The following is a 27,149-nucleotide window of genomic DNA, read 5'->3' on the forward strand; positions in this document are numbered from 1 at the left end:
AAATAATTGTGGTTGTTTTAGTTCCTATTCCCGATGTTTCAGTAATACCGTTTGGATCAATAGTAGATGGTATTGTAGGTAGTCCTCAGGAAATACACTGTACAGTGAGTACGGTTAGTGGAGTGGAATTGACTTCAATAATGATCAGTTGGATGGGACCTGGAGGAGACACTATTACAAATGATAGTAGAGTAACCATAAGTCCAATCACTGCAATCAATAATGACTTCATCAGTACTCTTGAATTTACCTACCTTATGGAGGGAGATGAGGGTATATATAATTGTGATGTGATGATACTGGAAACTACTGCATCTGGGATTATTGAAATAAGAAATCTTACTAGTAAGCCGATGTTGCTTGTATGTACTTATTGAATTTAGAATAACAAAATAGTTATACAACCAAGTACTAAGAACAATACGAAATGCAATTAAAATTGCATCATAAATGTGACCGGATATGCGAAAAGGGGTCTTCCACACATATCCAATTTACCAACTTTGATAACTCATAACTTCAGATTGGAAATGGCTATTGATTTGAAATGTGGGCAGTATTGTGAATCAACATAGTTTAGTGGATGGAGAAAGTTTCAGGTTAATATATTTCTTGAATACTGAGCTATGGTCTTCTGAGTTCATAGAATTGGATGTGTGTGGAAGACCCCTTTTTGCAAATCCGGTCACAAATAATGAATGAATAAATAAATAAATAATTAATGTTTGGGAAAACTACAAGGCCTATGAACTTGCACTAACCGGGGTTTGATTTGGCGGTGAACAAAGGCACAAACATATAATAATTACGCCTGTTCATGTTGATGATTTGAACAAATGTGAAATTCTATATAATGCCCAGCACCACACCCATGATTCCAAAGGCTGGGAGAAGATTAGCGATCACGAGCGACCATCCGCAGGTCTACTACTAACTTGTCTACTAATCGTTTATGCCCAGATCTTTGTATTCTAAGTGTTCAGACAAGTGCCAAGTGCTGCTGTAAGCTGTCCCAAGTCACCATGCCAGCTGTTAGTACTGTACATGCGTTCAGGTAGATTATTAACTAGGGGTAGACTATGTTTTCATGTTGTAATGCTGTTTGCATTGTTTGTTTGTACTGTGTTTGTATTTAACTACCCAGTAACAATAAATAAAATATTGTCTCCTGTAGCTGTGAAGTGCCAATCACTACTGTACGTAGATACCATTCAGTGTCCGCACACCACTGATGTGCCATATCCATACATGAGTATTCCTTTGAAGACATTGCCACCTTTTACAGTGATCTGCTACACATTTTATTTCATTTTGCAGTGTATCCAAGACACCATGTGACCATTTTTTTGACACATCGGCCCATCTCACATAAAAATGTAACTCAGTGGATGAGTCAGATAATGGTAAAGTGGAACTACTTGGCTTCTTTTGTCCCAGATATCACTGTGGTCTGCACTTGGCAACTCCAGCCATGTATTAATCCATCATCCTGATCCATCCTCATTTAAACAACTGGTATCACATGAAGAGGACACAAATTGTGCACAGATAGCTACATAAATTAATATCCTAGCTAATCAAATGTTTGTTGGTCAGTATGAATTCTGAGGGCCTGCTATATGTATATATAATCCACCCCAAACACACCTTCGCTGTAAAAAAAGGCGCGTCCAAGAAACTACAAGTACCTGTAATCCAGTATAATTAAAAACAGCTCAGTTGTAGGGAAAGATTTCTTGAAAGTAAAAATAACTGGTAACTTAAAGAGCTGATATCTGGAGTGGCCAAGAATCAACTTAATCCAACTACTTATACAATTTTTTTTTAATCCATGCAAAAACACCTAGCATTGGCTGTAAAAAAAAGTGCACCCATGAAAGTAACCGGCAATTGAAATAGCTGATATCTGAAGTGGCCAAGAATGAATGCTGATATACAACTAATTGGAATTAACAAAAAGTTTAACATTGAACCTTTGTCTTTCAGCTGTGTTCTACATTCACTCTTGCTGCATCATAAATTGATTTCTTTTAACTTTAATTGGCTGGTAATTTGGCTGCATTTTTTTGCTCTATACACTGAATATTAAAAAAGGCGGCCAAATTACCAGCCAATTAGGGTTAAAAGAAATCAATTTATGATGCAGCAAGAGTGAATGTAGAACACAGCTGAAAGATAAAGGTTCAATGTTAAACTTTTTGTTAATTCCAATTAGTTGTATATCAGCATTCATTCTTGGCCACTTCAGATATCAGCTATTTCAATTGCCAGTTACTTTCATGGATGCACTTTTTTTTGGATTAAAAAAAATTAGTATAAGTAGTTGGATTAAGTTGATTCTTGGCCGCTCCAGATATCAGCTCTTTAAGTTACCAGTTATTTTTACTTTCATGAAATCTTTCCCTATAACTGAGCTGTTTTTAATTATATTGGATTACAGGTACTTGTAGTTTCTTGGACGCACCTTTTTTTTACAGCGAAGGTGTTTTTGGGGTGGATATCGCTCATTTTTGTTATAGTGATAGTCTCACTGGTGGAACAACAAAATTGTTAAAATGGTAACATTTAAATGACTGATATTTGGAAATTAGCAATAATATTATTATCTTGGAGAGTCAAACATGTGAACCTGTCATCGTGTTTGACAAAGGCATGCACATTACAGACACTGTTCACACTGTAAATTTGGAAGTATGAATTTACAGTGTAGAATAGACAGACTGTTCTATTAGAGTATAGATCTATGTTTACTGTGGCATTCATTTACTATTAACAAAATTTTACAATATCTCATCTGTGGTAAATGCTTTAGATTATGCTCATAATTAGCAAGTGCCTAATTAGTTCACAATTACTACACAGCTGGCTATTGACTGTTCTATTAGAGTATATTTATCTTTTTTATAATAATATTTACAAAATATATCTGTGGTAAATACTTCAGGCATCTTATGCTCAAACTTAAGCATTAACTGGGTGTCTAATAAATTACTACACAGCTAGCTATGCATAATTTTGACTGAATTCATAATGCAGACAATTTATTCCACAAGCACTGATGGATGGTAATACGACGCAATGCTTACCAGCAGCTATAGTGATCTTACTTAGTTCACTGCAGCTATATACACGTAAGTCTCAGATTACATTTCAAGTGTTTGTGTGTTGTGGCACTGTAGGGAAACACTATGCATCTCTTCGTTTCAATAACTGCATCATCATATTTAGATCAGCTGTTGTAACTGGATTGACAAGGTGTACAGATTTTCTAGTCATAATAGAATCAATAAAGAGGGATCAATAAAGAGGATGGAGGGAAACCAACAAGACATCAGATAATTGAACAATAATTATAAGAGGAACAGTCAAAATGCACTTAAATAAACATCTCAATTAATATTCAAAACTCTTTGCTGATACAATAACCATGCACTCTGCTCTGGCAATTATCTTATCATTGTGTAGAACATTATATAATTTGATTCTTAGTGTGTAGCTAGAGCCTTAGGCATCATAGTGCATGAAATAGCAATTTATACTGGCAGATGAAAGAATACCTTGTATACGCAACCTGAAAGCTAAATACATATAGTCATTATTATCAAGAGTCCATGCAAGCATATAACAAGAGTTCATTTTAATATGGGACTCTAACCATCTTTTGGACAATGTAAATATAGGGCATCAGAGCCGGTACAATTGGAATTAAACTTTCAAATTTGATGAAGCGAATTTGGTCACTGAAGGACTAAAAGTTGCAGTATACTTAACTAAAATTTTCTGAGGGAGTATGCCCCAGAGGCCCAGACTATAAAGACTAGTTGATTTAGCCTTAGCTACCACTTTCACCTTACTCTGGTGCCCCTGATGTATCAGTAACATATAATAGAGTAGTTATAGAAAAAGCTAGTTAATGCTGTAGGCATAGCTAGGGGCGGGCATTTGCCCTACCATCACGCATTCTATGTGACCATATGCATCATCACACAAAAAAATTAGCAGCACACAAAAAATCCTATATAGCTAGGCTGTACACACGTACCGCATTGCTGAGCCATGACTAAGGACAAGTACCACACAAGACTGACAATTATCACGTGATCTATTTAGGTGAAGTCCCTTGGAATGTCCCTGCAACACCCCAAGCGGACACACGTGATACGCGGTTTCATTAAAATTGAACTATTGTTGTTTAAAATGGCAGTCCAAGAAGGAGAGTGAGTGAGAGAGAAGTAACAAGACTACATTAAGTCTTATTGCAACTGAATTTCATTTCATGGTGAGGTGTACTTTAATGCAGAGGCCGTACACTGTTGCTGAAGTATGAAAGAATAAGAGTCTGGAGTGGAGGTTAACGAAACTGATTAGATCGAGGATTTAGATCATTGACACACACTGATTAACCGAATTTACGGTGTTTTAGAGACCCGCCAGGCGAAAACTCCTAGTAGCTCCACTAGCTCGTATTATCTCATGGCAAGATTGTTGACAAGGTGTACAGACCAATTACCAAAAAACTGTGGCTATCTTGTCATTTTCCACTTACATCATCATCAGAAGTCTTGGAACTTTGGCTGCAGGTGAAAGTCAGTAAGCGAATCTGTGTCAGATATCAATGTTTTTATGAAAAGTATACCCATTCACATGTTCTGGTCTAAATTGCTGAATTTATGTACAGTAAAACATATGAAGAAGTTTGCTGCATGGCACAGAAATTATTTTGCTTAATCATGGAACACATTTTCACAAACTAACCTGCAGAACTAATTCACAGTGCTTTTGTTTCATTGTAACACTAATGTAGTGAAGGTTAACAATGGCTGTCAAGACATCGAAATAGATCAGAGCGTTGCTTTCCAAATATCCGGCATTCAATTCACCATAGAAAAAGTAAGTGATTTTCAACCTTAAATGACAAGCTTAAATTTCCTCTGATTTCCTTCTGCTATAACTCATCTTAATCGCTATTCACTGCTATTTCCAAATCTGGTTCGAATCTGAGGTATCTATCACATGTCATGGGTTATTATTCCTTTTATTGCATGACTCCAAAACACTAAATACAAAATGTATGGGGAAATTTGCTACACCCGGTCAGTTTAGGCCATTTTGACGAGCCAAAATTTCTGCGAATTGGACTCCTTTTGGCATCATTGTACTCGCAGAGAGTTGCTCTACATGTATCAAATTCAGAAAGTTACTAAACAGACTCGAGATAGGCGGTACACGATAATTAATTTAATTTTTAATAATTTTTCAATTGAAATGTATTGGACATGCCTGTTCCAGCTGGCATTTTTGCCATGAACAAAAGTATAGCAAATGTCTGCAAACTTCTTGATATGCCTGTCTATTCAGGTCTCTTAAACAAATAAAATCTCCAAATGTTTATTTTGTGCAAAAAGTGACAAATTTAAGTGTATTGCATTTAATGCTAACCTATCTGTTTTTACAGGCATTCTAGTCATAGTGATTCACCCACCAACAGTGGATGTGGTTGTGATACTTAACTCTGGACCAGGTAGGACCCTTATTAGTATTGTGAATTTCGGATCAGTTTACATACAGAACTCGAGGAATTATATTGTGTTTTCTTTTTGTAGTGCTCAATATTGTGACGTCAAAACGTATCATGAATTTCTACATAATTAGTTGATATTGTACTATCTCATATGATGGTAACAAACTAATACCCAGGTCAGTTTACGTGTTGTGCATATAGTATTAATGTTTTCCTAATACCCAGATTTTTTGGTATATTGTACGTATTAATGACACCGTCGGTTTTGCAGGCGCCATCTGGTCATAGCAGTTCACGTACTAGCAGTCGGATGTAGTCATGGTAAGTCACGTTTGACCAGGCAAAAATGCTTGCTTGTTGTTTTACAGGACTGGTCTCTTGTGTTGTCAGAATACCAAGCAAGTTGTGTTTTGTGGTGACCACAAGCCCAGCCCTAGTTATAATTGGCCAGTTGTCTGATTAGCAGCTTTGACTTAAGGTATGCGCACAATCTCACAGCAATTACTTTGTAAGTTGTACTTTTATGTACAAGTGTAACTTAAGATCAGGTATTGGTTGTAAAATAGGTTAAACAATATATCAGGTATTTGCTTAGCTTAAAAGTGGGAATTGCAACAATTACAATTCTGAATTTCCTGTTGTATAGCTAAGAAATATATTTAACATGTTGTACATTCTGTTTGGTGGCCACTTGTTGTTTGACAGGTCTCCTCATGTTCATGTTTACATACTGAGGCACCAAAACACAGTTACGTTACCTTTAGTACACCAGATTCACTTATAGCTTTGAATATAATTTTTTTAATGTTTAATTCAGTGCCTGCTTGTTCTTTTACAGGGCTCACTTAATCTTGTGTCATCATGAAGACATCTAAGAAATAATCACTTGGTGTTAAACTGATGTTTATTAAATTTTTTTTGTGTTGTAATAGCACTGTTACATGTTTACTCTACTGCAAGAAATTTTCATGAATTCTGCAGCCATCTTATCCACAATTAGAATTGCCTTATTAGTAGCTGTCACGGCAGTTCACACTTCCACAAAGCACTATCAGTGTAAGGTGGAGCTTGTGTTGTGGCTTTCATTATGTATGTAATGTAGGGTAACAAAGTTTTGTCTGGAATGTGGTTTGTGACTGTGTACATGAGTTTTGGTCATTCCACACAACTTGCAAAATATTTCTTGTATCATAAGTGGTGCATGGCACTAAATGGAGTATCGACTAACGATTTATACACCTTCCCTAGTATCTGTACGTTCTTCACGCTTTCACACCTTGTTTATAAGACATCTGCCAATTATAAACGCTCGCATGGGGCGTGGCACTAAATGGACTCTAAAAGATTTCTGCTTAAAAGGGAACTTACGGGCCTGCATGCTTTCACAACTTGTTTGTCAGACATTAGGGCTTGTGTCCACATCGTGTCTTTAAAAGTTATTGTAGAGATTACAGGTTTGAATGGAGAAAATACGCGTAGGGCCAACCAGAATTAGATAATGTCAGGCCTAGACGGCCGGTACAAACACGGGTAAGATGACTGGTATAACGTGACAATACGTGTAATACAAGGAAGAGAAATAAAGTGAAATATGTCTAAATACGGCTATATTTTTTATTTTAGTAAGGTCACAAGAAAGCGACGACGACTAAAGATTTTTTTGTTACATAACCCAATACAAATCCATTGAGGGATGTTGTGTAATCCAGAGCTAATATTGTGAAACCGACCCTACACGTAAATAACTCACAGTAGTGGCCGCGTCTTTTAATTGGGCGTGCGCTTCGTAGTTTCTTGGCCTAGCACCTCACTACCGTGAGTCTTGATTATCTTAGAGTGCACGTGGCTGTTGTTTTGATTATACCCAATAAAGTTTAAGCCGGCATCTTATTATACTTGCATTTATGTGCCAACACACACACACTATACTGGTAGATTGTCCCGTTGGTGATTGTACTTGGTTGTATGTGCCCCGGGCCTAGTAATAATAATAATAATAATATTACACTGAATTGAGTGGTTCACTGTACATTTTTCCTTCTTTTAGTCCCCACAACATATGGTTTAAGTCTTATAGCACATCATGTTCAGATAGTTGGTCAGTCACTAACACTGGAGTGTAGTGTGACTACTGTGAGAGGTATCACCAGTAGAGTGACTTTCATTTGGAGTAGTGATGGTGTTTTTCTGAAGGAAGAAGAAATGGATGTCCAAAATTATACCGTGCAAAGCTTAAAGGTATACTCAAACAGTTATACCATTTCACAATTAAGTACAGATGATGATGGCAAGACATACCAGTGTGAGGTAGTGATTGATGCTAGTCCACCAATTGTGGACTTTGGAAATGTTACACTGGATATCACAGGTATGCCATACAGTGAATGATCTAGTAGGGGAATTCAGATAAGTACATACTATAGCTATATCGTACGTATGTACACAGTGTACAAAGCATACTCAGTGTGTGTAGTATGCTAGGTGTGCTTGGTAGAATGCTATGATGCCCTAGTAAATATTTAAATATGCTACACAGTGTTGGGGTAACGCGTTACATAATAATTATTACTTTTGTGGTAACGAAGTAATATAACGAAATATGCTGTAAAAACAGGTAGTATAACTCAAGTTACTTTACTTGTAAATGTAACACATTACCTATGTAGTGAAGTTACTGTAACGAGTCTAATATTATGTAATATTGTTACTTTAAGCAATGAAGTTACTAATCTGGTTAGTAACCCACTGAAAAATTCCTAGCCACTACGAAGTAATGAAGCCTACTGAATGAAGCTTATTCACCAGCTTCTTGCTAATAACCAAGATTTGCACATTGTCCAACAACGCAATCATGTCACGCGATAAAGTGATAGTTCAAGTTCACATATGACAGCTTAAGGCTGTGGACACAAAGTAATATAATATGTAATATTACAAGTATTTCAAAAATTTTGGAATTTATAACTAGAGTGGGACCATAGCACATCGATAAAAAGTACTGAAACAAGCTGGAGTAGAGCACGATATTAAATCACAGGAAAACAATAAGAAGTGTTATATCCCTACTGTGCTCTAAGATACCATAATAGAAATGCACAGTAGGGATATAACACTTCTTAGACTATGATACAGCTCATTTACAGGGTTACTAAATCACTTAGTCACCTGACATGCTCATTTAGTCACCTACACATGTCCATTTAGTAACCCGCCCTCAGGCAATTTGTACTTGAAAAATAATTATAACATGAAAGATACACTGGAGTACTTGATAATACTGTAATACAATTCTTCTCCGTGTTCTGCGATATAATTTTGGACAAATAGTAGACTAAACGGCGTATCTACTGTAGTTCTAGCCGTTACTCTGGTTACCGGTAGAATACTTATTTTTGTGGGCGCTGTAAGGACTTCAGGAAGAAACCGTTCTGCCGTTCTACATTGCTCTTTCACGCCACCCTAATGCTCTGGCTATAAAGGTATGTACTTTAAACCATAGTCTAAATAAGTTAGACACCGCGACCAACGGGAACTAAGCGATTTAGTAACCCCTCTGGCCCTTAGTAGCGCCCTCGCTGCACTCGGGACGCTACAGCCTCAGGCCATTGGGGTTACTAAATCGCTTAGTTCCCTTGGTCTTGGTGTCTAACTATTATTTATTGCTTTCCTGTGATTTAATATCGTGCTCTACTCCAGCTTGTTTCAGTACTTTTTATCGATGGGCTATGGTCCCTACTCTAGTTATAAATTCCAAATACTTGTTTGTTAACTTTTATTGAAAATAGTATTATTATGATTGGTGACGCATACTACATTTGAAATGGCGCCGTGCACCCCAGCTATATCGTCAAAAAAGTGAAGTATCCATTACGCTTCATTGTCAGCTATGTTCAACCCATTGCACAGCAGTACAAATCAAGAGCTGTTCGAAAAGCATCTCTGCAACCCACGCATACCGAAAGGGTTGTTGCTGCGCACCCCAGTTAAATTATCATCTGAAAAGTGAAATATCCATTACGCTTCGTTGTTGGCTATGTTTAACCCATTACACAGCAGTACGAATCAAAAACTGTTTTAAAAGTACCTCTGCAATCAAAACAGTCACTATGAAAAATACGGATGATTTTCGTTACGAAGGGAAGCGATCATGTGCTACCACCAAATCCACACTTTTCGCTGTCAGAAAAGATGAATGGGACACAAAGGAGGACACTGGTAATTCCATGAAGAATGCATTGTACGTATAGTGGTATGCCAAAAGGCACCTCTCGGGCTGAAGCGACATCGAACAGTGAAAAAATGAAGCCCGTAGCCTTAGCTGTTATTGAGTTATGCTTGTCTGAAGGCATCAGGCAGTCAGTCAGTCAGTCAGGCAGTCAGTCAGTCAGTCAGTCAGTAGAAAATTCCATTGAATAAATTTTTGTTTAAATTCTGTAGCAACTTGTTGAAAGTGTTTTTAGGTCAATCTGAAAGCTTGTTTGGGCTTAGTTTTACCTAACCAATACTGCCTCATCATTGTCTTGGAAAATTGAGGCTATTTTTGGGTGATTTTATTTCGTGGGCCATGCCTACTCTTTTGTGGTCCCTACTATACACTACTATCGTAGTGTATGATAATAGTTACTTTGTTATATCTGTAATATGTAACTGTAACTAAATAGTTTGGCTGTAAATAATATGTAATTAGAGCTGTACCGATATGGATTTTTGGCATGTACCAATATCCGATATGGATACCACCAAAAGAAACCGATAACCGATAGTTGATCCAATATTTGCATTACAAAGTCATAGATAATCTATTTACAAGTGTACATTTACCTACTCTACAACAACATGTGGATACATTCATTGCTCACTCTATGCCTGTGGTGATAGTGGCTTGGGTTTCTATTGTGCAATCCAGACAATTAGGCACCCACAAACATTTTTATGCATACTTCCATGAAGCCTTACAGGGATATTTCTGCATTACTCCACAATTTATTGGCTTGTGTGAAGGCTGGTACAGTAGGTTTCCTTGGTTATCCTGTGACTGTTCTTTTATATTACAAAGGTACTATATATATAACTATTTCATTTAAGACTGATAAGCTTTCCAGCAACAAACACTAGAATTACATATATTTGTATGGCTTCTTGTGGCATACCGCTTGCTGTAGAGTGAACAATAAGCCACTGCCACTGAACAGCCACATGGATAATGTATTATAATCCGTTTATGTACAAACTATTGCTGTATAAATATCGGTACGATATTGGTCCTCCTACTGTTCTGTACTGAAGCTGATATTAATAAGAAATGCTATATCAGTGACTGATATTTTGGCCGAACTGATTATCGGTACAGCTCTATATATTATGTAATATGTAACGAGTTACATTTAAAAAGTAACAGTCCCAACACTGATGCTACGTATCATGAGATTGCATCAGTTTGGAAACAGTTTCAATCAAATTTTCCTATAAAAGTGCCTTAAGACATGACAGAAAATTTTGACTATTTGCTACAGTATCATCTTATAATACTGTACAATGTAAAGAAAATAGTAGTGAATTTCACTACTAATTTCTACCACAATACTCTGCCTCACTATTTTTAAGGTAGTGACATTTACTACTTTCTTGTAGTGACCCTCACTACATAGTAGTGAACGTCATGTAGTGACAGTCACTACAAAAGTAGTAGTGAATGTCACTAGACTCACTACATAAAAATACTGAGTATTGTGGCAGACATTAGTAGTGACCTTCACTAGTTTGTTTTTACTGTGTAAGAAAGTGTTAGCGTTAATTAGTTATGTATAATTGTACAGTACAAGATAGAGGAGTTAGCCTAGTATAGTTGCAATAACAGGGGATCCAGGAATTACACCTCCAGGCTGAATCTGTAAATATAGGATTGTTATGATACAACTGAAAAATAGAACACCATATAGTGCAAATATTTAATGGGGGACAAATAGATGATGTTTAGTACAATTCTTTAAAAATTTCCTTCCCAAAATTTTGCACTTTATGGATTTTTATACAATATTGAAGCATTTCATCAAAATTTTACTTGTCATATTCGTCAAAACTTTCCCTTGTCAGATATTTGCACTATACAATATAATATAGTGGTAAATACTAGTTCAGCAAATACAGTGAAACCTCAACCCTGAGGACCACCTAGTGTTTAGAGAACTGAAAAATCCATAACTCTGAAATTGTGTGCAAAATCACCATAAAAACGTGTTTAACACTTTGCAAACAATAAAATTTTATTACTTTTACTAATAGAACACTCCATACTCTAATAAAGCAATCATTTTAAGCATACTGTAGTTTGACTGAAAGTTCCACTGTACTTTGAGGGAAACAAGACCAGACATTTTCAATGTGAAGATCTACAAGAACACTTCATCCTCATCTGTGACCAGATTTGCGAAAAGGGGTCTTCCACACACATCCAATTCTATTAAGTTTGAAGACCGTAATTCTGTGTTTAAGAAACATAATAAACCTGATATTTTATCCATCCACTGAATTATCTTGGTACTCATAACTGACCAAATTTCAAGTCAATACCTTTCTTAGTATGAAGTTATTAGCCATAAAAGTTAGTAAATTGGTTGTACGTGGAACATCCCTTTTTGCTTTATACATATAGCTACCTTCAATTATACATGTGGCATTTCTTCTCAAGAGGTGCAGGTAGCTAATTGCTGTTTGTTTGTGAGTAAACAATCTATTTTAGGAACATGTGACAGTGTAGCTATCTTACCATACAGCCTATAATCTTGTATACCTAGAGTTGTGAATCAAGTCACCACTGGTTCCAGGTTTTTTATGCATTCTACAGAGTTCTTATAGTTGCAAGATTCTGACTCCTTGTACACACACATGGACTTGAGCCTTCTCACAGGTCCTAGTGAAATAGCACTTACAGGAAAAGGCTTTGAATAGCAGTGACTGATAATGAGTAAACAGTCACAATGCATACAATTTGTGCTTCTATTACAATATTTCACTGTTCTATATGTCAGGTATGTTGATCTTATACATGTAGCTTAACTTTTCAAGACTCAAAAATTTAACCATGTTTCCTTAGAGGGTGTATATAGAATAGCTGTATACTTTGTGAGTAAGGTCAGTTTTCAGCATGCAAAGTTATATATATATATATATATACACCATGATCATGTGAAACTTCAAAGGCGCATATAGGGCATATACACCTCTAACCCACAGGTGAGTATATATATACCTACCTGAGGTGAGTATGTATATACTCACCTAGGTAAGTATATATACTCACCTGGGAAGTCACGTGACACATTACTGTGTCACGATTAATGGCTGATAGCCCGACGTGAGAGGGTGAACGATGCCCATGCTAGCATGACTAATCACCTAGATGACTCAGGCTAATAGCCTTCGTTGTGATAGACGATCAATCACCCCATCCAGTAAGAGTCCAACCACTGGATTCATTTTATAACCATACCTCGCGACTTCGATGATGGGTGGCAGCAAGTAACGTTCTTCCTACGTTTGATGATATGAACGGACAAGTCCTGGGGATATACGGAGATATGTTTACTAAGTCCCACAATCAATTCGATTTCATTGTGAGCAAGCTGAATTGCAAGAGGAACGCTACCGGTGTGTCTACCATGCCAAACTATGGCAAATTAAGTGTAAGTATATACTTTAAGTTGGGTTGTGTGCATATGGGTTGTTAGTAAGTAATGTAGTGCGGATTAATTTAGAAACATGGTATATATCATATGAACCATGGCTACGAGGTGTATTGCACTTATATACACCCCGACTCCGAAGTCATCGAAAGTTTACTGTTGGTAAATGCCGAGGCGAAATTGCATATATATATATGTATTACTTTCACACCTCAGATCAAAGGAAAGCCAGTGCATATATGTGACCGGGCCTGCGAAAACAGGGCATGTGGGCACAAACTACACCCCATTACACAACAGGTCATATCTCAGTACTGGAACAGAATATTTGCATTCTGTAACTTGCATCATAAAGCCAATTAAATGCTTACTAAGAGTGGAAATTGTCATGACAATAGCATAATGTTATAAAAAGTCATGAGTGATGGAGGTTTGAAAAAGTAGGCAAAAATTGTGTGCCAACATGCCCTATTATCGCAGGCCCAGTCACATATATCACATATTGCACTGACTCAAAATGTTAACGAGATATGTACCATGAAACCACCTAACTTCAAAGCCAAATTCCAGGGTACATATCTTATAAACCCTGGCTGGCCATGGTACATTTAAGTTAAACCATGGCTGGCTATGGTACATTTAAAATAAACCATGGCTGGCCATGATACATTTAAATGTACCATGGCCTTGATATATCTGATGAGGTAACGTTGTTTGTTTTTATAAGTATTCTGGCAGTATTCGATTGTGGGAGTTTATTATTACTCACGTGATGAAAACCATGAACCCGATTTTGCATTCTACAGCACTCATACGAAGGCGATTCGACACCCTTACCACCCTATGAGTTGACAAACGGAAGTTTAAGGTGAGAACTAGTGTCATGGTTAATTTACAATCGCGTGTCCGCGTGTTTGATTACGTACCACGCCCACTTTTCGTATATCACGAGGTAACCACTCTACAGCGAAGCTTACCCCTCTGGATGTTTAGAAAGCATTGTAAACAGTGGTTTAACAATGTAGCAACTTTGAAACACTCGTTAAATCGCAAAAATGAGTGTTTCCGTGATATTCATAGGATTTTCCCGTTTATCTTAACAAACGTAACTGCAACGTTACTTGCTGCTGACCCATAATCGAATTTTACAAGACTCTCTATATAATAAATCCAGCGGGTTGTCTCGTATTGGCTTGGGTGATTAGTCGCCCACCACAGTAGGCTATTAGCCTACATGGTACATATCAGTTGTATCATGTGCCCTCGTGATTTGCCTGATATGTACACCCACGCTCTCGGGCCTAACGGCCCTCGAGCTTGGGTGTACATATCAGGCAAATCACTCGGGTACATGATACAACTATTACATACGCACTGCTACCAGTATGTATATCTCGTTAAGGCAGTGCGTATATCTGGTTACACACTGCCTTAACAAGATATACACACTGCCACCAGTGTGTATATCTCGTTAACTTGAGACATTACACACCTAATAGGAGTGCACACTATATCAAGAAATCATCAGATTTGTTTGATGTTATACTGTTATCCTCTTCTCTTATATAGAGGATCAAGCAAGCTGTGATTGTGGGATTGAATTCTGCCAAATAACCTGTGATTGTGGGATTCAATTTTAATTCATCAACAGTAGTTTGTTTTTTTTACTTTTGTAAATGTAGCAATTAAAATAACATAATTAACTATATTAACAAAAATAAAATCAAACTACTCTTTGATGTGTTAAAATTGAATCCCACAATCACAGTTTGTTTGGCAAAATTCAATCCCACAATCACAGCTTACTTGGTTCCCTATATAAGAGAAGGGTATAGCAACTAAAGATTTTGCCAATTAGGTGGGTCTACATGCTAAAGTAGAACATATTAGTTATATCACGGGCACTTGTGCTTTGCCTGTATATACACACTCGCACTCGGGCCGCGGCCCTCATGCCTGTGTGTATATATATCAGGCAAAGCACTCGTGCCCATGGTATCAAGCAAGACACATGGTAGTGTGTTGTGTAGCCCAAGAAGCTGACGCACAACACCCCTGAGTATATTGACAGGAAGAACGAAAATGCAATTTTCGCACCTCCGTAGCTCTGTGCTGCTTTGATGAAACAAAATGATTTTTGCTGTGGGCACGCGCTCCAACTTCAGTACTCCAGATTCCAAATTTGAGTGAAATCGCTCTTACACACTATGCCAATGATTACCATCCATTCATCTCTTCATTTAATCCACTATATAGTACTTACCAGTTCCCACTTTTCCCCCTTTACCCTGTATTCATCCTTCCCCACTATGCCCAGCATCTCCCTTCCAACTTGACTATATAATTAGTATAATTATTGTTTTAGCTAAAAAAAATCGCTTCAAGCGTTCCGGAGATATGCGACTTCAAAAATTGGCTCAGTTTCGTTTTTTTTCTTCTTATTTTTCTTCCTCTTTTCACACACTTACAAAACTGCTATAAAACGCGAACGCAATATCCGATTGTCTTGAAATTTGGCACACGGAAGGGCGCATCTCTGTATCAACTTTGGCTGGAATACGATAAACAGGCAAAGAGTTATGAGCGATTATTCACGAAAAATAACACCAAAATCTTGTTACGCCTACAGGGTAAACCGCTTATGGGAAGAAGCTGAAAATCGGTGGGTGAATAGGTTAACTATTGAACCTCAAACCTTTTGTAGTTTGAAAGAAATCGAGCTAAAAACCAGGAAGATACAACGAAAAAACCAACAGTGTGTAACAATTACGCAATCGAGATTAGCTAATAAAAAATGACTACTTTCCACGCCTACCAGAAAAACCGCTTGGGGTAATGCTTTGAAATTCGATGTACAGATGGAGTAATCATCTTAGAAAGGCTCTTCAATGGTGTAGAAAAGTTAGACTTAAAGTCATAGAGTTATAACACGAAATCCAACTTGGTGTAACAAGTGCGAGATCGAGATACTCTAATAGAGCAGTCATCCTAATAGAACAGTCACCCTGAAAAGAATTCAAGAGATCAACTAGAAACTAGTAACCTGTATAGAGATCAGCTACAAACAAATTGCCCTGTAGAGAGTTCAGCTACAAAAAATTCACCCTGTAGAGAATTCAGCTAGAAGAAGTTACCTTGTAGGGAGTTCAACTACGTAGTTCAACTAGAAGTCACCTTGTAGAGAGTTCAGCTACAAACATATCTGGTACTAAATTATCAATCTTTGGTTTCCAAGAAAGAATCTTTTCAGAATATAATTAATACTCACTCTCCTGATGTCATTTTTGGTACAGAATCATGGCTCAAATCTAGTATAAAGAACAGTGAAGTCTTTCCAAGTGGTTATGTTGTCGAGCGAGCCGACGGCTACGGTGGTGTTTTTGTTGCCTGTCGTGATACCCTTACTACTCATGATATTCATCTCACTGCCTTGTCTTGTGAGTTAGTGGCTTGTCATATCCAACTAGCAGATCAATCATCACTTATTGCTTGCTCAGTTTACAGACCACCTTCTAGTGATGAATCTTACCTAGCAGAACTCTGTCGACAACTTAGAGCTATTCATATGAAATTCCCCAATTCTACATTATGGATTGCAGGAGACACTAACCTTCCTGATATAAACTGGGTAAATAATTGCACCACCGGTCACTCTTATCCTGTCACTCTAAACAACTCCTTCCTTGATTTCCTTAATGACAATGCACTTACAGTGTAGTCAAATAGTCAACACACCCACTAGAGGTCCAAACATATTAGACATTTTCATAACCAACAGACCTTCTTTAGTTGAGACATGTGACACTGTAGATGGTATCAGTGATCATGAAGCAGTTCTTGTTGTCTCATCCGTTGTAGCAAACCTCTCTTCTCCATCTAAAAGAATAATCTATCTGTGGGCCCAAGCTGACTTTAACATTATCCGAAGCAACATTCAAACACTTTGTGAGGACTTTCTTAATAACTATTCAACTTCGACTCCTGTTGATGTTTTATGGAATGAATTTCTGTCCATTTGTAATACCTGTATGGATTCAGTCCCAACCAAACTAATTTCTTCCAAATGTAAGCACCCTTGGATCAATAACTATATTAAGAGGCTGACCCGCAGAAAGCAGCGTGCATACAATCAAGCTAGACATTCTAACCTACCAACAGACTGGTCTAAGTATTACGATCTCAAAAGACAGTCCCAGCGCGAATGTCGTACAGCTTTTAACAGATATGTATCCAATCTTGTAGATCCTAACAAGAACACAATTACTAAATATTTGTGGTCTTTCATTAAGAATAAAAGGCAAGATTCTGTTGGAGTGGGCACCCTCAAACATCAGGGTGAAACATTTGTGGATGCTACAGGTAAAGCAAACCTCTTAGAAGATTATTTCTCATCTGTTTTCACCAAAGAAGATGTCACTCACCTTCCTACACTAAGTACTGATCCAACACCTAGTATACCACCAATTCAGATACATGTGGATGGCATATACCAACTACTATCAAACATCCAACAACATAAGGCATCCAGGCCTGACAACCTTCCTGCTCGTTTTCTTAAAGAAGTGGCATATGAAATCTCCCCAGCCTTATCATTGATCTTCCAGGCTTCTTTAGATCAAGGTACACTACCAAGTATCTGGAAATCTGCGAAGGTAGTTCCTATTTATAAGAAAGGTAATAAATCAGACCCATGCAACTATAGACCTGTGTCCCTTACATGTATCTGCTGCAAAATATTAGAGCATATAGTATATTCAAGTGTATCTAATCATTTAACATCCTTTAACATTCTATGCGATGAACAACACGGTTTCCGTCACAAAAGGAGTTGTGAAACACAATTAATTTCCACAGTAAATGACTTTGCCAAGTGTTTGAATCAAAAAGGCCAATGTGATGTACTTCTACTTGACTTGAGTAAGGCCTTTGATAAGGTTCCACATTCCCGACTCTACCTCAAGCTCCAACATTATGGGATTGATGGATCTATCCTATTGTGGATTAAGTCCTATTTAACTTGCAGATCCCAGTATGTAGTGCTAGAAGGGAAAAACAGCTACTCTAAACAAGTTCTCTCTGGTGTACCCCAAGGTACTGTACTTGCACCACTTCTGTTTTTATTGTATATAAATGATCTCCCTGCTTGTGTCAATAATAAAGTTAAATTGTATGCAGATGATGTCCTACTGTACTCCTACATACATTCCGAATCCGATTGTATAGCCCTACAACAGGACCTTGACAAACTTACTGAATGGGTTCATACTTGACTGATGGAATTTAACATTAAGAAATGTGAACACTTGAGAATTACCAATAAAAGAAATCCCATCATTTATAGCTATCATCTGGAGAATTCTATCATCTCTGAGGTTTCTCTCACAAAATATCTTGGGGTCACCATTGACCAGAAACTATCATGGAATGAACACATTCAAAGAGTCACTAGTGAAGCAAACCAGGTTAATGGATTTTTGCGTCATAATCTTCACCAATTCCCTGTTTCTGTTAAGAACAATTGTTACAAGATGATGGTCCGCCCCATTGTTGAATATGCATCCTCTGTCTGGGCCCCCCACACCCACACCAATATAAACCAACTTGAATCCATCCAAAGGAGAGCAGCCAGATTTTGCTACAATAATTTTTCTAGATTTAGTAGTGTAACAAGCATGATGTCATCATTAAATTTATCTACCCTCGAAGAAAGAAGAAACAAGTCTAAGATAACTACTATGTATAAGATAATTAATGGCAATCTAAGTATACCTACAAATGATCTAATACCTAATCATCGTCCATCAAGGGAAGGATATTATAAACAGCTTGTCACTATGATTGACTCCTATAAATTTTCCTTTTTCCCTTTTACAATCAGACTCTGGAACACACTCCCCCCCCCCCTTTGTAATTCACTCCCCTACTTTAGATGAGTTTTGTACCAACCTAAACATACATTATGATCACACCTGTGCACAACAATCTTTTTGATTTCTTCACAGTAACAAATATAATAATAATAATATAATAAATCGCCCTGTAGAGGGATCAGCTAGAAGAAGTTACCTTGTAGAGAGTTCAGCTACAAATAAACCATCATGTAGAGAGTTTAGCTGCAAACAAATCACCTGTAGAGAGTTCAGCTACAAAACAAATCACCATGTAGAAAGATCAGCTTGAAGAAGTCATCATGTAGAGAGTTCAGCTACTAACTAGTGACCCTGTAGAGACATCAGCTAGAAGAAGTTACCTTGTAGAGAGTTCAGCTACAAAGAAACCATTATGTAGAGAGTTGAACTACAAACAAGTGACCCTGCAGAGACATCAGCTAGAAGAAGTTACTTTGTAGAGAGTTCAGCTACAAAGAAGCCACCATGTAGAGAGTTCAGTTGTAAACAAATCACCCTGTAAAGAATTCAGCTAGAAACAAATCACCCTGTAGAGAGATCAGCTAGAAGAAGTTACCTTGAAGAGAGTTCAGCTACAAAGAAACCATCATGTAGAGAGTTCAGCTGCAAACAAATCACCTGTACAGAATTCAGTGATCCTGTAGAGAGATCAGCTAGAAGAAGTTATATACCTTGTAGAGAGTTCAGCTACAAACAAATCACCCTGTAGAGAGATCAGCTAGAAACAAGTGATCCTGTAGAGAGATCAGCTAGAAGAAATTACCTTGTAGATAGTTCAGCCACAAACAATTCACCCTGTAGAGAGATCAGCTAGAAGGACTCACCTTGTAGAGTGTTCGGTTACAAAGAAACCACCATGTAGAGTTCTGTATTTAATATATGTATTAATGTAATTTGTACATTTACTGATAAAATCAGAAATATTTAAAGTATTTAACATCTCCTTCATCTTTTCTTCCTGTGGTAAAGAAAAAAAGATAGGTTAAAAAAAGCCCCAAGGCCGACTTTATGGCCGGCTTTGGGATATACAAATACAAAAAGAAGTGAAATCCAATCCAAAACAGCCAAGCTGTAAAAAAGAAAGAGTGCGGCCCTCAAAAAGGCTATGTTGAAAAAAGATGTGAAATCAAAGGTGGCGGCCAAGAAATGGCTGTGATGGTAGGTTAATGGTAAAAATTTTAATAATGACAATTCAGGTGAATTTTGTGCCAAGACCAAGCAGCACCAAAATTCACCTGAATTGTTGTTATTAAATTTTTTGCCATTAACCTAATATCACAGCCATTTCTTGGCCGCCACCTTGGATTTCACATCTTTTTTCACCATAGCCTTTTTGAGGGCTGCACTCCTTTTTTACAGCTTGGCTGTTTTGGGTTGGATAACTATTGCATATTATATATTATACACAATATCACGGTTTTCATTTAAGACCAGTGTAACTCTTTGTATCTGCTACTGCTGCAGATCACATAATTACTGGAAACATTAGTTCACTAGTTTACATCAACAATATTGCTTTTGTAGTTCCCACTCCTACAGTCGGCATAACACCATCTGGTCCTATAAAAGGAGCTATGGTAGGTAGTCCTCAACATATCCAGTGTACAGTGAGTACAGTTAGTGGAGTGGAGTTGAGTTCAGTAATGATAAGTTGGATGGGACCAGGAGGAGACACTATCACAAATGATAGTAGAGTGACCATCAACCCAACCAGTGGTAGTGGTAACAATTACATTAGTAGTCTCCAGTTTATGTACCTGATGGAGAGGGATGAGGGTACATATGAGTGTAATGTGATGATACTGGAAACTAATGGATCAAGTTCTGTTAAAATGATTAACCCAATGGGTAAGTTAACCTAAATACATTTACATAGTTTGCGACATGCTGGTTGTCACCTGTAACATTCTGCCTGGCTTATAATCAAACTAGCACATAGTGATTTGTTGCTATGCCTATAGTATAAACTGTAAAATCACATAAAACATGTGCTGTTTTAATACAATTGGCATAATAGCCGTGGCATTTGGTAACAAGTGCACTATCTAGTTTCATAAAAGGATCCATACAAAAACAGACAAGTTGTGGACAAGGTGTGTGTGGCCTTCAAAAGTGGGGGTAAAAAAGTTGTGAAAGCAACCAAGATATGGCTTAACATCATTGCAGCCATTTTTTTTTTGATTTCACAACATTTTTCACCCAGGCTTTTGAAGGCTGCACCCTTTTTCACAGCTTGGCTGTTTTTTGCAGATTTCATTTCTTGTTGTACTCTATATGATCCCAAAGCCAACCTATGGCTAACCTTTGGGGTTTGTTTTTACCAATAAATCTGCAAACATAGTGATGATTATTGAAGACAGAAGAATTGTATATATTACATGTTTTATTTGACTATTTATTATTCTACTACTCTATATAGAGTACACAGTTTTTAAAGAAATTCTAGTAGAACACACATAGAATGTTCTTCAACAATCTAGAATTTCCATTGGAAGATTACTGTTAAGTAGATTTAAGCTAAAATTTTATATTTGTAAAACAGAAATTTAGTGAGGTGAACAACCATGATAGCAGTGGAAATGTTCAAGGATTTGGATGTTCAGTATGGATTTGTCTGGTTTGAACTCTGTTAAGTATTTTTTTGGCATTTTCCAAACACATTTTATCCTGTAATAACTGTTCTGTTAGAGTATCTGAACCCTTTTTGTTTTGTAACTCTGCATCTGCTACTCCTTGGTTTTTCAAAGCAGCGAAAGGCACTGCTACGATGGCTAGCTTATGTATACACAAAATTTCAAGTTATTCCATGACAAAAGTTTGATAATTTTTTACAAGAATATAAACTTTCATAGCACCATTTGTATTTATCAGATTCATTGCAAATTTAGTATGTATGTGAATTCACCTTTACATGCTCTTTATCTTTACCAAGTTTCAAAGTAACACATTTACATTTTTGCAAAGTGTGCGAAAAGTCCCTCATGAACCCTTTAAGAAGAAGAAAAAAAGAATCTAATCCAAAACAGCCAAGCTGTAAAAAAAGAGTGCGGCCCTGAGAAAGGCTATGGTGAAAAAAGATGTGAAATCCAAGGTGGCGGCCAAGAAATGGCTGTGATGGTAGGTTAATGGTAAAAATTTTAATAACGACAATTCAGGTGAATTTTGTGCCAAGACCAAGCGGCACCAAATTCACCTGAATTGTTGTTATTAAAATTTTTACCATTAACCTACCATCACAGCCATTTCTTGGCCGCCACCTTGGATTTCACATCTTTTTTCACCATAGCCTTTCTGAGGGCCGCACTCTTTTTTTACAGCTTGGCTGTTTTGGATTAGATTTCACTTCTTTTTGTATTTGTATACCTTAAAGCCGGCCATAAAGCCGGCCTATGGCCAGCTTTAGGGCTTTTTAACCTGTCATTTTTTCTTTACTACAGGAAGAAGAAAAGATGAAGCAGGGTGATTTCTTTGTAGCTAACCTCTCTGCAAGGTGATCCTTGTGGCTGATCTCTCTACCGGATGACTTGTTTGTAGCTGAACTCTCTACAGGGTGATTTGTTTGTAGCTGAACTCTCTACAAGGTGACTTCTTCTAGCTGATCTTTCTACAGGGTGATTTGTTTGTAGCTGAATTCTCTACAGGGCGATTTGTTTGCAGCTAAACTGCTACAATGTAACTTCTTCTAGCTGAACTCTCTACGGGTGGCTTGTTTCTAGCTGATCTCTCTACAGGGTGACTTGTTTCTAGCTGAACTCTCTACAGGGTGATTTGTTTGTAGCTGAACTCTCTACAAGGTAACTTCTTCTAGCTGATCTTTCTACAGGGTGATTTGTTTGTAGCTGAATTCTCTACAGGGTGATTTGTATGTAGCTGAATTCTCTACAAGGTGATTTGTTTGCAGCTAAACTGCTACAATGTAACTTCTTCTAGCTGAACTCTCTACGGGTGGCTTGTTTCTAGCTGATCTCTCTACAGGGTGACTTGTTTCTAGCTGAACTCTCTACAGGGTGATTTGTTTGTAGCTGAACTCTCTACAAGGTAACTTCTTCTAGCTGATCTTTCTACAAGGTGATTTGTTTGTAGCTGAATTCTCTACAGGGCAATTTGTTTGCAGCTGAACTCTCTACATGGTAGTTTCTTTGTAGCTGAACTCTCTACAGGGTGACTTCTTCTAGCTGAACTCTCTACAGGGTGACTTGTTTCTAGCTGATCTCTCTACAGGGTGACTTGTTTCTAGCTGAACTCTCTACAGGGTGATTTGTTTGTAGCTGAACTCTCTACAAGGTAACTTCTTCTAGCTGATCTTTCTACAGGGTGATTTGTTTGTCTCTACAGGGCAATTTGTTTGCAGCTGAACTCTCTACATGGTAGTTTCTTTGTAGCTGAACTCTCTACAATGTAACTTCTTCCAGCTGAACTCTCTAAAGGGTGACTTGTTTGTAGCTGAACCCTCTACAGCGTGATTTGTTTGTAGCTAAACTCTCTACAAGGTAACTTCTTCTAGCTGATCTTTCTACAAGGTGATTTGTCTGTAGCTGAATTCTCTACAGGGCAATTTGTTTGCTGCTGAACTCTCTACATGGTAGTTTCTTTGTAGCTGAACTCTCTACAATGTAACTTCTTCTAGCTGAACTCTCTACAGGGTGACTTGTTTCTAGCTGAACTCTCTACAGGGTGATTTGTTTGTAGCTGAACTCTCTACAAGGTAACTTCTTCTAGCTGAACTCTCTACAGGGTGACTTGTTTCTAGCTAATCTCTCTACAATGTAACTTCTTCTAGCTGAACTCTCTAGAGGGTGACTTGTTTGTAGCTGAACCCTCTACAGGGTGATTTGTTTGCAACTGAACTCTCTGCATGGTAGTTTCTTTGTAACCGAACTCTCTACAATGTAACTTCTTCTAGCTGAACTCTCTACAGGGTGATTTGTTAGTAGCTGAATTCTCTACAGGGCAATTTGTTTGCAGCTGAACTCTCTACATGGTAGTTTCTTTGTAGCTGAACTCTCTACAATGTGACTTCTTCTAGCTGAACTCTCTACAGGGTGACTTGTTTCTAGCTGATCTCTCTACAGGGTGACTTGTTTCTAGCTGAACTCTCTACAGGGTGACTTGTTTCTAGCTGAACTCTCTACAGGGTGATTTGTTTGTAGCTGAACTCTCTACAAGGTAACTTCTTCTAGCTGATCTTTCTACAGGGTGATTTGTTTGTCTCTACAGGGCAATTTGTTTGCAGCTGAACTCTCTACATGGTAGTTTCTTTGTAGCTGAACTCTCTACAATGTAACTTCTTCTAGCTGAACTCTCTACGGGTGACTTGTTTCTAGCTGATCTCTCTACAGGGTGACTTGTTTCTAGCTGAACTCTCTACAGGGTGATTTGTTTGTAGCTGAACTCTCTACAAGGTAACTTCTTCTAGCTGATCTTTCTACAGGGTGATTTGCTTGTCTCTACAGGGAAATTTGTTTGCAGCTGAACTCTCTACATGGTAGATTCTTTGTAGCTGAACTCTCTACAATGTAACTTCTTCCAGCTGAACTCTCTAAAGGGTGACTTGTTTGTAGCTGAACCCTCTACAGCGTGATTTGTTTGTTGCTAAACTCTCTACAAGGTAACTTCTTCTAGCTGATCTTTCTACAAGGTGATTTGTCTGTAGCTGAATTCTCTACAGGGCAATTTGTTTGCTGCTGAACTCTCTACATGGTAGTTTCTTTGTAGCTGAACTCTCTACAATGTAACTTCTTCTAGCTGAACTCTCTACAGGGTGACTTGTTTCTAGCTGAACTCTCTACAGGGTGATTTGTTTGTAGCTGAACTCTCTACAAGGTAACTTCTTCTAGCTGAACTCTCTACAGGGTGACTTGTTTCTAGCTGATCTCTCTACAATTTAACTTCTTCTAGCTGAACTCTCTAGAGGGTGACTTGTTTGTAGCTGAACCCTCTACAGGGTGATTTGTTTGCAGCTGAACTCTCTGCATGGTAGTTTCTTTGTAACCGAACTCTCTACAATGTAACTTCTTCTAGCTGAACTCTCTACAGGGTGATTTGTTAGTAGCTGAATTCTCTACAGGGCAATTTGTTTGCAGCTGAACTTTCTACATGGTAGTTTCTTTGTAGCTGAACTCTCTACAATGTGACTTCTTCTAGCTGAACTCTCTACAGGGTGACTTGTTTTTAGCTGATCTCTCTACAGGGTGACTTGTTTCTAGCTGAACTCTCTACAGGGTGATTTGTTTGTAGCTGAACTCTCTACAAGGTAACTTCTTCTAGCTGATCTTTCTACAAGGTGATTTGTCTGTAGCTGAATTCTCTACAGGGAAATTTGTTTGCTGCTGAACTCTGTACATGGTAGTTTCTTTGTAGCTGAACTTTCTACAATGTAACTTCTTCTAGCTGAACTCTCTACAGGATGACTTGTTTGTAGCTGAACTCTCTACAGGGTGATTTGTCTGTAGCTGAATTCTCTACAGGGAAATTTGTTTGCAGTTGAACTCTGTACATGGTAGTTTCTTTGTAGCTGAACTCTCTACAATGTAACTTCTTCTAGCTGAACTCTCTACAGGGTGACTTGTTTCTAGCTGATATCTCTACAATGTAACTTCTTCTAGCTGAACTCTCTAGAGGGTGACTTGTTTGTAGCTGAACCCTCTACAGGGTGATTTGTTTGCAGCTGAACTCTCTACATGGTAGTTTCTTTGTAACCGAACTCTCTACAATGTAACTTCTTCTAGCTGAACTCTCTACAGGATGACTTGTTTCTAGCTGATCTCTGTACAGGGTGACTTGTTCCTAGCTTAACTCTCTACAGGTGATTTGTTTGCAGCTGAACTCTCTTACATGGTGGTTTCTTTGTAGCTGAACTCTCTACAAAGTGACTTCTTCTAGCTGATCTATCTACAGGATGACTTGTTTCTAACTGAACTCTCTACAGTGTGATCTGTTCATAGCGGAACTTTCTACTGGGTGATTTGTTTGCAGCTAAACTCTTTGCATGATTGTTTCTTTGTAACTGAACTCTCTACAAGGTAACTTCTTCTAGCTGATCTCTCTACAGGGAAATTTGTTTGTAGCTGAATTCTCTACAGGGTGATTTATTTGAGCTGAACTCTCTACAGGATGACTTGTTTTTAGCTGATCTCTGTACAGGGTGACTTGTTCCTAGCTGAACTCTCTACAGGTGATTTGTTTGCAGCTGAACTCTCTTACATGGTGGTTTCTTTGTAGCTGAACTCTCTACAAAGTGACTTCTTCTAGCTGATCTATCTACAGGATGACTTGTTTCTAACTGAACTCTCTACAGTGTGATCTGTTCATAGCGGAACTTTCTACTGGGTGATTTGTTTGCAGCTAAACTCTTTGCATGATTGTTTCTTTGTAACTGAACTCTCTACAAGGTAACTTCTTCTAGCTGATCTGACTACAGGGTGACTTGTTTGTAGCTGAATTCCCTACAGAATAACTTGCAATGTAATATAACTGAGTAAATTATACATGCAGCTGAATGCTTTATTAGGGTGACTGTTCTATTAGAGTATCTCGATCTCGCATTTGCTGCACGTAGTTGCCTTTCGAATCATAACTCAGTGATTTGTAATCCGATTCTTCTGTACTACTGCAAGAACTTTCTATGATGATTATTCCAGCTACATACTGATTTTCAGCTCGTTGCTCTAAGCGGTTTGCCTGGTAGACACGAAAACTAATAGTTTTTGTATTCATAAAAATCGATCGCGTAATTTTGACACAGGTTGGGTTTTGTGTCATATCTCCATGGTCTTTATCCCGATTCCTTTCAAACCACAAAAAGGCACTCCTACGATGGTTGTTCCATCTACATATCAATTTTCAACTGATTCTTCCAAGGCGTTTACCCTGTAGGCGTGACAGACCTTCGACCTTATTTTACGCACATAATCGGTCATAACTCCGTGAATGTTCATCGGATTCCTACTAAAGTTGGTACGGAGATCCGCCTTAATGAGCCCTTTAAGTGTGCCAAATTTCAACCCAATCCGAGCACGCATTCGTGTTTTATGGCGA

General features: G+C 37.8%; 1 protein-coding gene across 1 annotated transcript in view; it reads left to right on the plus strand.

Annotated features, from left to right (window-relative positions):
• LOC136264668 (mucin-3B-like) overlaps window positions 1-27,149 on the plus strand; it is a 145,142-nt gene that overhangs the window by 70,829 nt on the left and 47,164 nt on the right. The window contains exons 25-27 of the mRNA XM_066059472.1: window positions 22-345; window positions 7,569-7,889; window positions 20,637-20,960. Of these exons, the coding sequence (XP_065915544.1) occupies window positions 22-345; window positions 7,569-7,889; window positions 20,637-20,960 (969 nt within the window). The remainder of the gene's footprint in view (window positions 1-21; window positions 346-7,568; window positions 7,890-20,636; window positions 20,961-27,149) is intronic.

The sequence above is a fragment of the Dysidea avara genome, chromosome 1 (assembly GCF_963678975.1).
Source record: "Dysidea avara chromosome 1, odDysAvar1.4, whole genome shotgun sequence".
NCBI classification, from domain to species: domain Eukaryota; kingdom Metazoa; phylum Porifera; class Demospongiae; order Dictyoceratida; family Dysideidae; genus Dysidea; species Dysidea avara.